Here is an 11,426-nt window from a genome sequence, read left to right on the forward strand (position 1 = left end):
CACAAAGGTTAACCTTCCAATATGACAACGACCCAAAGTACWTAGCCAAGACAATGCAGGAGTGACTTCGGGACAAGACTCTGAATGTCCTTGAGTGGCCCAGACTTGAACCTGATCGAACATCTCTGGAGAGACCTGAAAATAGCTGTGCAGCGACGCTCCCCATCCAAGCTTGAGAGGATCTGCAGAGAAGAATGGGAGAAACTCCACAAATACAGATGTGCCAAGCTTGTAGCGTCATACCCAAGAAGACTGAAGGCTGTAATAGCTGCCAAAGGTMCTTCAACAAAGTACTGAGTAAAGGGTTTGAATATTTATGTAAATGTGACATTTCATTTATTTTTATTTTTATTAATGCCCAAGCTTTTGTTGTAGAGGTGGCATTCACCTCTGCACCGCAGGATCATTCTGGTGGTCTCTTGAGCATTGGTGTTCCTGTAAGCACACGCAAAGCAATGCCCACTTGTGGTGCCACCGGATAGCGAAAAACAAGTAAGTTAACCTTTATTTATTGTCATTTCAATTTGTTTGTAGTAGTTAAGTGTTTAATTAGATTAAATAGGTACCTCAATCGTTATTTCAAATAATTTCAGTCACTTTACAGCAATTGCGAGCTAGGTAGCTAGCTAAGTAAATTTAGCTAGCTAGAAGGCTCAGCTAAATAAAAATCCCCCTAGAAACAGCCACATCTCATAGTCACATCATGAGATTTGTAAATGAAAGWGGAATATAATAATACGAATCGAATGGAGTTTCCCCATCTCCCCATTTAGATTATTTCTGGCGCAGCACAGAAATGTCTTTATTCAGATGGTGTTTCCTAACAGACCTGCCAACTTTCTTTGTTACTTTTAAGGTTTAACCAACATGCAGTACCTCCAGCAGTCGAGAACCATTCGTCCACCAGCTCAGGGACAAGCTCCTGATCTTTGTGTCTGGTACCTGTGTAACAGGGTTGGTTATGTTTCCACTTGCCTCTAAAGAAATGTGTATTTGATGTTCAAGCATTCTTATTGGTTAGTTCAACTCTGATGACAATAAGGGGTGTTGTGATTGGCCCCGCTTGCAGATAGGGGGAGATCGCGAACGTCAGYTCTTCCCAGTATGAAAATGTGYTGCAAGGGGTAGGTCACGTTCTGAATACTGTTTTCTATTTTCTATTTTACAATGTGTACAAGTTTGCTGTACGTTACTGATTTTATACATGTGTGGGTATATGGTACCTGTTAGGGATTGAAGGGCTTTCTGGGATGTGCTTTGGCATATGATTGCTGTAAATAATTGTGTTAGCTAGCATACACCGATGTCATGGTCACATAAGCCACGGCTAACACAGTTGTCTTCATTGCTACGATTTTGCCATCGACAGCCATCAACACTGTTAAGCCCTGCACAACTAACGTGCTGTTTCCCATTTAACAACAGCAGAAATAAATGATGCTCAACTGGGACTACTGGCCGAAGTTATTTATTTTGTGAAAACACAACGCATGGAGAGTACATTATACATCGGTTACACCTGTCACAGGCTACACTATACACAGCCCTGTGTAATGTTCAATATAATTACATTGCTGGACTTTTTCAAACCTAATGTATTTGTATTGTTTTAAAAATGTAAAAATAAAAGGAAACGCTTTAAACATGTCTTTAATGTGTATTTGTTTGAGCTGATAGTGAATTCCCTAAGTGTTAATACGTGTGTGTTTACATCATTAAGCCTTTATGTATGTGTTATGAATGACCAAAGGTGTCTGACTTTAGGGTAAGTACAGCGTCATATGATACAAGGAATTTATGTATGTGTTACAAATTACCAAAGGGGTCTGACTTTAAAGTAAGTACAGCATCATGCGATATAGCCTTTATGAATGACTGAAAGTGTCTCACTTCAAACTAAGTATTACAGGACACAAAATAAAGTGCCAATAAATAGGTAATTAATGTACTGCTGATTTTTGAAGGACAGCAAACCCTACACATTTCCACGATTTCTCTTCTTAAAATGGGATMTTAAACCTAACCCTAACTAATGAAGGCCAAATTTGATTCGTTGGACCTTCCGCGCATTTGGGCATAAGTGTCCGGGAACGAGATTAGGTGTAATGTGACAAACATGACTACACTTCAGAGCACGGGAAATCCTACAGCACAACATGTCATGTTTATATCATATTCGACATAAGTGGGTTATGTCACATTTGATATTGGCGATTATGTCACACAGTTATGCCACATTTATGAAGCCTGTATAATGCATGCCATACGGTTATAGATGATTTGTAACACATTCATGAAGTGTTTATGAAGGCATTATAAAGCCTTTAAAAGCTGAACATCATTTAAAGCGGGGCCGTTTTTTTCACTCTGCAAGTAAGCCTACCTACCAATGAGAATGACAAAAATGTTTGAGCAGTGTTGTCCAATTTTATCAAGAATAAAGGTCTGAAGTACATCGGGGGATGAGCAACACATTCTTGTTAGGATAGACAGAGAAAGGTGCATTGAATTAGAAAATGTCAGCATTGTAACAAGGTCAAATTTAAGGTAACATACATCTTTGGGCCCGCGTCTGCCTGTATCTCAATACCTATTCAACAGTGCCCCCCGTTGGTCGATTAAATATTGCACGGGAATCAGTCAGACTCAGAGTAGCTAGCTAGCTAACAGTACACAACTAAAACCCACGTGGATAACTTCTTYGGCTGGTTGCTATTATACTTCGTTTCTAAGTAAGGATCGTCGTTCATATAATGGTAGGTCGTTAACGTACCTACTTAATAACTCTTCTGCCAAAAACAATACCGTGTTATATCCACCGTTGTTGTTAGTTTGACTTTTTTATTGCAAGCTAGCCACTATAGCTAACGTTAACTAGTAACATTAGCCATGCAAGACAAGGCCTCTCTAAAGCCTGGTACTCGAGTTGTGAACGCCGGGGACTTGCGTTGAGAGACATTATTTCTGCATGTCACAAAATAAAAGCTACAGTATTTATGTAGGCGTAACAGCAATAGTTGGCTACCATACTTACCGTTCCACCAAGGAGTGGCTTTCCAATGTAGCGCACGGCAATTTGTTTTTAGGGGTTTTATGTAACCTTTCTCGGCATAGGCAGGTGAGCCAATCAATCACATTTATTTATAAAGCCACCGTTTTTCCAAGGACTCTAAATACGCGTGCTGTTTCTGGTACCCGTGTGTCTACGTGTTGCTAGAACGTGCAGCCTCATAGCAACATGTTAGGTGTATAGGTGTTTCACCCTTTGTTGTTATTGTTTAAAATCGACTTTCTCAAAGTAGGCTACCTAAATCTATTTCAGGCCACATACACTTTGTAAGCGAGTGAGCTAAGGCTTACAACTCCTTTGTTTCTTTTCACAGTCCACAATGTCCTCCGGGCACCAGAAAGCAACGATGAAGCGAAAGCAACATCAAGAAGTGGCTGTCACTGTGTCTAGGTTGGATAACAAGTCAAAAAAGACCAAAAGTCTGTCAAATAAAGCCCCTGACAGTAGTGGTGAAGACTCTGAACTGGAAGAAAACTTTGCCTTACTCAGTAAAAAGAGCTCCTCAGGTATGAGCCAGGAAGAGTCTGGCCGAGAGGAAGAGTCTGGCCGAGAGGAAGAGGAGTACAGTTTGAGTGGTGGAGAGGCTCTTGAGGATGACAGTGAAGAAGAGGCTAATGATGAAGATGCAGAGGTTGAAAATGCAGAGAGTGATGGTGTTGACCAGACAGGTTTGGGTAGTGACACTGAGGACTCTGAGGATGTCGATGATGACGCAGATCAACCGGAATTGGTAAACAGCAGTGGTGAAATACAAACAGAAGACGGCATTAAAAAAGGTAAATCGTATGCGTAGTTTCATTCACTGCAGTTGAACTCCCAGGAACAAATGTTAGGTCTTTTTATTTTATTTATTTAACCATTATTTAACTAGGCAAGTCAGTTAAGAACTAATTCTTATTTACAATGACGGTCTATAGGATAGTTTGGTGTGTTTTCCATCTCATTTATAAAGAACAAGTCCTATATCCATACAGAACTATAACTATACAATTTGTAACCAAATGGAAATTGTCTGCATTTGAAGATTCAATTTATATTTATACATAATAAGGTTATAAAATATTCTCGACTAGTGAAATGTCATGTATTCTAAGCGAGCCAGTGAATCCTTCATTTTTCTTTATGACTTTTGCAGAGCTTTCAACAATGTCTTTTGAGGACATTATGAAGCTTCAAAACAAGGTGGGGACAAAGGTCTACAATGAAATAGCCTACGGAACAACCAAGGCTAAACAAACTCCCACAAAGAAACGCCTCAACAAGAATAGGTAATGTCCAATTGTCTGTTCCCCTTCATGCATTAGAATAAGGCCATTCCAATAGCTGAGTTGGAGCATGGATGGCACTCTAAATATGTGTTATGGGTTTTCGATTCCTTTGTGAACCTTATTGTATGTGTTTTTATTCAGTATATGTTGAGCGTACGTCATTTTGGAGAAAATCTGTTATTTCATTACTGTGGGGGATGGTGTATGTATTTAAACTCCTAACAATCCTTTCTCAAACATTGTTTTTCTCTTTAAGGCCAATGGAGATATCAGCCAAGAGGCCCGCCCCTTTTCTCAGACAAGTAGTTCCTGTCAAGAAATCCGTAAGGCTCTTCTGAAGTATTTTGTAGATTGACATCTCCAAAATGTTGCTTTTGACCTCTCAAACCATCTTGTTGCATGCTGTCTTTTATTTATTTAACTGGGCAAGTCAGTTAAGAACAAATTCATATTTACAATGACGGCCTACTTGGGAACAGTGGGTTAACTGCCTTGTTCAGGGGCAGAACGACAAATTTTTACCTTGTCAGCTCGGGGATTCGGTTGCTGGACCCAACGCTCTAACCACTAGGCTACCTGCCGCCCCAGGTGTAATTGTAATCGTTTGTCACTTTTCCCCCCCTCTCAGGTGTCAAGAGATCCTCGATTTGACGATCTGTCCGGTGAATACAAACCGGAGATCTTTGAGAAAACATACAGATTCATCACCGACATCAAACAGCGCGAGAGAGATGTGTGTGAACGATCAATTCTAATCAGTCCATATTTGTCTAGTCCATATCAGTCCGTTTTTCATTTTAGACAACATACATTTTAAATAGGACTTGTTCTGCATTATCTCTTGTACAACATGGTCCTGATTGTCCTCAAGATTTTTTACATTTGACTATCACTGAATTTAATTGTGTTCATTCTTTGTGGTATATATATAGGTAGTGCAGAAGAAGCTCAAGAAACCAATGAAGGGCAACCAGAAGAAGGAGAAACTTCAGTTCCTGTTGAAAAGAATGGTGAGTTAACTGCTGAACACACACACAACCATGCAAAGTAGTTTTAGAATGAGGGCTGCTTTTTCTATATAATTCACCCGACTCCTTCTCATATTCAGGAGAACCAGGAGCGGGCCCGGAAGAGCCGGGAACAGCAGCGTGAGAAGGAGCTAGAGTTCAAGAGGAAGCAGAGAGAGATGGCGGGCCAGGGACTGAAGCCTTTCTTCCTCAAGAAATGTAAGTTGGGATGTAAAAGCGTGACATTCTATTCTATTTCTTCTACTCTGAAGTCTATTTATTCTTCTCTATAGACATTATTTTTCTATGTTGTAAAGCTCTTAACTTCAGATATGATACAGTTCTATAATCAAGGCAACAACAATGCAATATCGTTGAACCCCTCTCAGAATTTGCCACTAGACTATAATACAATGCTGTACCCTGTTTGGTTGGGTGGGGAATCTCATGTTTTTTTCACATTGTAAATCAGACATATTACAATGGAATAAGAGACTGTATCGCTGTCCAAACGTCATCTTCATTGACCACAAGACTCTGGTTGTAGTAATGCCATTACGGTGAAAGCGCAGATAGGATACTCAAAAGCCTTACTCTGCTCTCTTAACCCTCTCACAGCTGACAAGAAGAAGCTGGAGCTGGCAGAGAAGTACAGCGAACTGAAGAAGAGCGGCAAGCTGGAAAACTTCCTCAGCAAGAAGAGGAAGAGGAATGCTGGCAAAGACCGCAGGAAGCTGCCTTTCCAGCAGAAGTGACTGTCCTGATTGGGACATTTTGGCCTCAGAAACTGGCCCAGGAACAGTCTTGCTCTTTTCTTTGTCCTTTATGATGATGATGATGATGATGGTGGGACATTTTGGCCTCAGAAGCTGTCCCAGCAACAGTTTACACTGCTTTGTTTTTACTAAGGGCCAATCTACCAAGGGGCCGCTCTTCTATCTTGAGATTCATGTGAGTAAGTTGAACTGGTCCGAATCCCATTAACAATGTATGATTTATGTGAGAGTCTCAGATGCTTGCATGCATCTTAAGTTTGGACTGAGCCAATAAGGTTAGGAGAGGGCTGAAAGAGACTGAAGCCAAGCGAATGCGGCCCTATCATGGCCATGGAGGTGTCCCATGGGAGAGGACTTAATCACAACTATGGTATATTATCTAGTACTTCATATCGTCTTCCCGTATTTGCTCACCGGCGAGGAATTTCTGAAAGCACACTGTTGATTTTGTATGTTTTTATGAGGACTTKCAATGCAAATACGTATGGTTTGTATGTATCATGTTATTTCATTGGAACATGCAGAAGGGTCATTTTTGTATGAAATATATACGTCATTGCCAATATCATGTGTCAATCCTCTCCTCAACCAAACCTAGCATCTATGTTATGATCATTCATTGACAAACTTGGTTGGATGGCACTTAAGTGCACTCACATTGTCAAATCAATGTTTTCACCAATGATGAGTCACAAAATGGATCAGATGGGTGTAGTTCAAGACTGTATCCTGACTAAAAACTGTTTTTGTTTATTAAATGGGTTTACTTGCAAGACAATGGGTTAGATGGGTCATTGAATGGGAGTTCAAATACTAAGGCTGTTCTTGATTGAGCCTGCCTGTTTTAATGGAACCAGTGATCCCAGAAGTACAAACTCCAGGCAGGCTAAAGTGTTACTACATGATTGTGTTAAACAAATCAAAATATATTTTTTATTCTTCAAAGTAGCCACCCTTTGCCTTGATGACAGCTTTGCACACTCTTGGCACTCTCAACCAGCTTCATGAGGTAGTCACCTGGAATGCATTTCAATTAACAGGTGTGCCTTCTTAAAAGTGAATTTGTGGAATTTCTTTCCTTACTGTGTTTGAGCCAATCAGMTATACATAAGATTAAATGTAAATGTAACATAAGATGGCCCTATTTGGTAAAAGATGAAGTCCATATTATGGCAAGAACAGTTCAAATAAGCAAAGAGAAATGACAATCCATCATTTTTTAAGAGATGGTCAGTCAATATGGAAAATGTCAAGAATTTTGAACGTTTCTTCAAGCGCAGTCGCGCTATGATGAAACTGGCTCTCATGAGGACCGCCACAGGAATGGAAGACCCAGAGTTACCTCTGCTGCAGAGTATAAGTTCATTAGAGTTACCAGCCTCCGAAATTGCAACCCAAATTAATGCTTCACAGAATTCAAGGAACAGACACATCAAAACATAAACTGTTCACAGGAGACTGTGAATCAGGCCTTCATTGTCGAATTGCTGCAAAGAAACCACTACTAAAGGACACCAATAATAAGAAGAGACTTGCTTGTGCCAAGAAACACGAGCAGTGTCCAAATTGAGAGAGTCCAAATTGGAGATTTTTGGTTCCAACCGCCATGTCTTTGTGAGGACAATGACCCAACAAATCAAATTTATTTATATAGCCCTTCTTACATCAGCTAATATATCAAAGTCTTGTACAGAAACCCAGCCTAAAACCCCAAACAGCAAGCAATGCATGTGTAGAAGCACAGTGGCTAGGAAAAACTCCCTAGAAAGGCCGAAACCTGGAGAGGAACCAGGCTATGAGGGGTGGAGATTATAACAGAACATGGCCAAGATGTTCAAATGTTCATAAATGACCAGCATGGTCAAATAATAATAATCACAGTAGTTGTCGAGGGTGTAACAAGTCAGCACCTCAGGAGTAAATGTCAGMTGGRTTTTCATAGCCGARCATTSAGAGTATCTCTACCGCTCCTGCTGTCTCTAGAGAGTTGAAAACAGCAGGTCTGGGACAGGTAGCACGTGCGGTGAACAGGTCAGGGTTCCATAGCCGCAGGCAGAACAGTTTAAACTGGAGCAGCAGCACGGCCAGGTGGACTGGGGACAGCAATGAGTCATCATGCCAGCCCTGAGACATGGTCCTAGGGCTCAGGTCCTCCGAGAGAGAGAAAGAAAGAAAGAAAGAAAGAAAGAGAGAATTAGAGAGAGCATACTTAAATTCACACAGGACACCGGATAAGACAGGAGAAATACTCCAGATATAACAGATTGACCCTAGCCCCCCGACACATAAACTACTGCAGCATAAATACCCCCGGACAGGGCCAAACAGGCAGGATATAACCCCACCCACTTTGCCAAACCACAGCCCCCACACCACTAGAGGGATATCTTCAACCACCAACTTAACATCCTGAGACAAGGCCGAGTATAGCCCACAAAGATCTCCGCCACTGCACAACCCAAGGGGGAGCGCCAACCCAACACACCTCCAGGCTGTGTAAGGGCTATTTTACCAAGAAGGAGAGTGATGGAGTGCTGCATCGTATGATCTGGCCTCCACAATCACCCAACTTCAACCAATTTGAGATGGTTTGGGATGAGTCGGACCGCAGAGTGGAGGAAAAGCAGCCAACAAGTGCTTAGCATATGTGGGAACTCCTTCAAGACTGTTGGAAAAGCATTCCAGTTGAAGCTGGTTGAGAGAATGCCAAGAGTGTGCAAAGCTGTCATCAAGGCAAAGGGTGGCTATTTGAAAAATCTCAAATATATTTAGATTCGTTTAACACTTCTTTGGGTACTACATGATTCCAGTTGTGTTATTTCATCGTTTTGTTGTCTTCACTATTATTCTACAATGTAGAAAATAGTCCAAATAAAGAAAAACCCTTGAATGAGTAGGTGTTCTACATTTTTTGACTGGTAGTGTAGATGAACACGCAGTATAAACTGTGATCATTTAGACATTTTGCAGGCTCATTATAATGAATGGAATGGTATCAAACATGGAAACCAGGGCCTGTATCCACAAACGTCTCAGGAATTCTGTTAAAACCTGTTTTAAGACAAGAAAAAAACTCCCATGTCAGAGTCATTTTTAGGATGATGTTATGACACTGCTAAGACAAACTCTGAGCCAGGAGTAAAATCAACCCNCAATCCTACACATTTTGCCATAGGGTGGAGGCAAATGTTTGCCGTTTTTAATATGATAACTGATGATCAAAGGGCCCCACCCCGGTCGGTAATTCGACCATGCTTACTACAAGTTTAGATAGCTGGCCACTAGACTAACTTACCAATCAAAACAAATTTGCGAACATGTGCTAATTGAGTGACTGCTGGTGCACAACCAAATTTCAAATGTCTACCTTGTGTACTATACTGTTTCATGTAGGTCTAGATGATGTAATGGTTGATCATATAGAAATACCAAAGCATTCTTTCAACAACTCCAAAGCAATTGCCTGTCTATGGCGCAGGAACTACTGACTCGATGCCTTTTTCTATTTTCAAGACATCTGCTGATAACACTTACCCCATGAAGTAGTTTTTCACTACCTTGACATTTTGGCTTCCACAGGCATTTCTGTAATAAGCACCATGAAGTGTTTTAGATCTATGGATTCAGCACACTGTCAGCTACAATAAATATAAAGTCAAAACAAACTTTTGAGAGATGGATATGAGCGATAATGTGCCATAAAGGCAAAAAGTGAAAATACTGATGTTGAATTTCTTCGTTTTTTATTGTGAAAAGCATTGCAATACATTATGAACAAGATATCCAATGCAAGACTGTGGTTCCCCCAGGTCTTGATTACCTCTAAGTTTTAGGTCCCACAGTTGACAGAGCATGTCAGAGCAAAAACCAAGCCATGAGGTTGAAGGAATTGTCCGTAGAGCTCCGAGACAGGATTGTGTCGAGGAACAAGGGTACCAAAAAATGTCTGCAGAATTGAAGGTCCCAAAGAACACAGTGGCCTCCATCATTCTTAAATGGAAGAAGTTTGGAACCGCCAAAACTTCCTAGAGCTGGCCGCCTGACCAAACTGAGCAATCGGAGGAGTAGGGCCTTGGTCAGGGAGGTGACCAAGAACCCGATGGTCACTCTGACAGAGCTCCAGAGTTCCTCTGTGAAGATGGAAGAACCTTCCAGAAGGACAACCATCTCTGTAGCACTCCACCAATCAGGCCTTTATGGTAGAGTGGCCAGACGGAAGCCACTCCTCAGTAAAAGGCACATAACAGCCCGCCTGGAGTTTGCCAAAAGGCTCCTAAAGAACTCTGACTATGAGAAACAAGATTCTTTGGTCTGATTAAACCAAGATTGAACTCTTTGGCCTGAATGCCAAGCGTCACATCTGGATGAAACCTGGCACCATCCCTAAGGTGAAACATGGTGGTGGCAGCATCACGCTGTGTAGATGTTTTCAGTGGTCTGGGAGAATAGTCACGATCGAGGGAAAGATGAATGGAGCAAAGTACAGAGAGATCCTTGATGAAAACCTGCTCCAGAGCGCTCAGGACCTCAGACTCAGACTGTCGTTGTCCAACAGGACAACGACCCTAAGCACACAGCCAAGACAACGCAGGAGTGGTTTTGGGACAAGCCTCTGAATGTCCTTGAGTGGCCCAGCCAGAGCCCGGACTTGAACCCGATCAAACATCTCTGGAGAGACCTGAAAATAGCTATGCAGCGACACTCCCCATCCAACCTGACAGAGCTTGAGAGGATCTGCAGAGAAGAATGAGAGAAACTCCCCAAATACAGGTGTGACAAGCGTGTAGCGTCATACCCAAGAAGACTCGAGGCTGTAATCTCTGCCAAAGGTGCTTCAACAAAGTATTGAGTAAAGGGTCTGAATACTTATGTAAATGTGACATTTGATTTATTTTTATAAATTCTTAAAAATTTCTAAAAACCTGTTTTTGATATGTCATGAGGTATATTGTGTGTAGATTGATGAGGAATTAAAAACAATTTAATCAATTTTATAATAAGGCTGTAACTTAACAAAATGTGGAAAAAGTCAAGCGGTCTGAATACTTTCGCAACAAAAGTTTACTTTTGACGTCTTAAACGCATCACTTTACATGGAAAGGAAGTGGTTAAGAAGTTTACACCTGCTTAAACTCACAAGTGTGTATATCTAACAATCTAGTGTCATCCTTTGCCCTCCAGTGGATGGTAGCGTTACTACACCACAGAATGACAACACTGTCTATGCTCAACATTCATTGGCTTATGAAAATAAAGGGCCTAGATCGAGTTCCATATGTGGTACCACTGTTTTCGACTCGACCGT

The 11,426-nt window shown here is 41.3% G+C and overlaps 1 protein-coding gene across 2 annotated transcripts; it reads left to right on the forward strand.

Annotated features, from left to right (window-relative positions):
• The first annotated feature begins 2,575 nt into the window (after positions 1-2,575).
• Positions 2,576-6,899, forward strand: rrp36 (ribosomal RNA processing 36). Of its 2 annotated transcripts, none has more exons than XM_024135855.2 (8): positions 2,576-2,756; positions 3,384-3,846; positions 4,206-4,338; positions 4,595-4,661; positions 4,967-5,071; positions 5,271-5,348; positions 5,447-5,564; positions 5,964-6,899. In XM_024135855.2, exons 1-8 carry the CDS (start codon positions 2,754-2,756, stop codon positions 6,098-6,100), a joined length of 1,104 nt encoding a protein of 367 aa, XP_023991623.1. In that variant the 5' UTR covers positions 2,576-2,753; the 3' UTR covers positions 6,101-6,899. The 2 variants fall into 2 exon arrangements, with proteins under 2 accessions (XP_023991623.1, XP_023991624.1); XM_024135856.1 differs by having other exon boundaries at positions 2,632-2,732.
• The last annotated feature ends 4,527 nt before the right edge of the window (positions 6,900-11,426 follow it).

Source organism: Salvelinus sp. IW2-2015, unplaced genomic scaffold (genome assembly GCF_002910315.2).
Source record: "Salvelinus sp. IW2-2015 unplaced genomic scaffold, ASM291031v2 Un_scaffold640, whole genome shotgun sequence".
NCBI lineage: Eukaryota > Metazoa > Chordata > Actinopteri > Salmoniformes > Salmonidae > Salvelinus > Salvelinus sp. IW2-2015.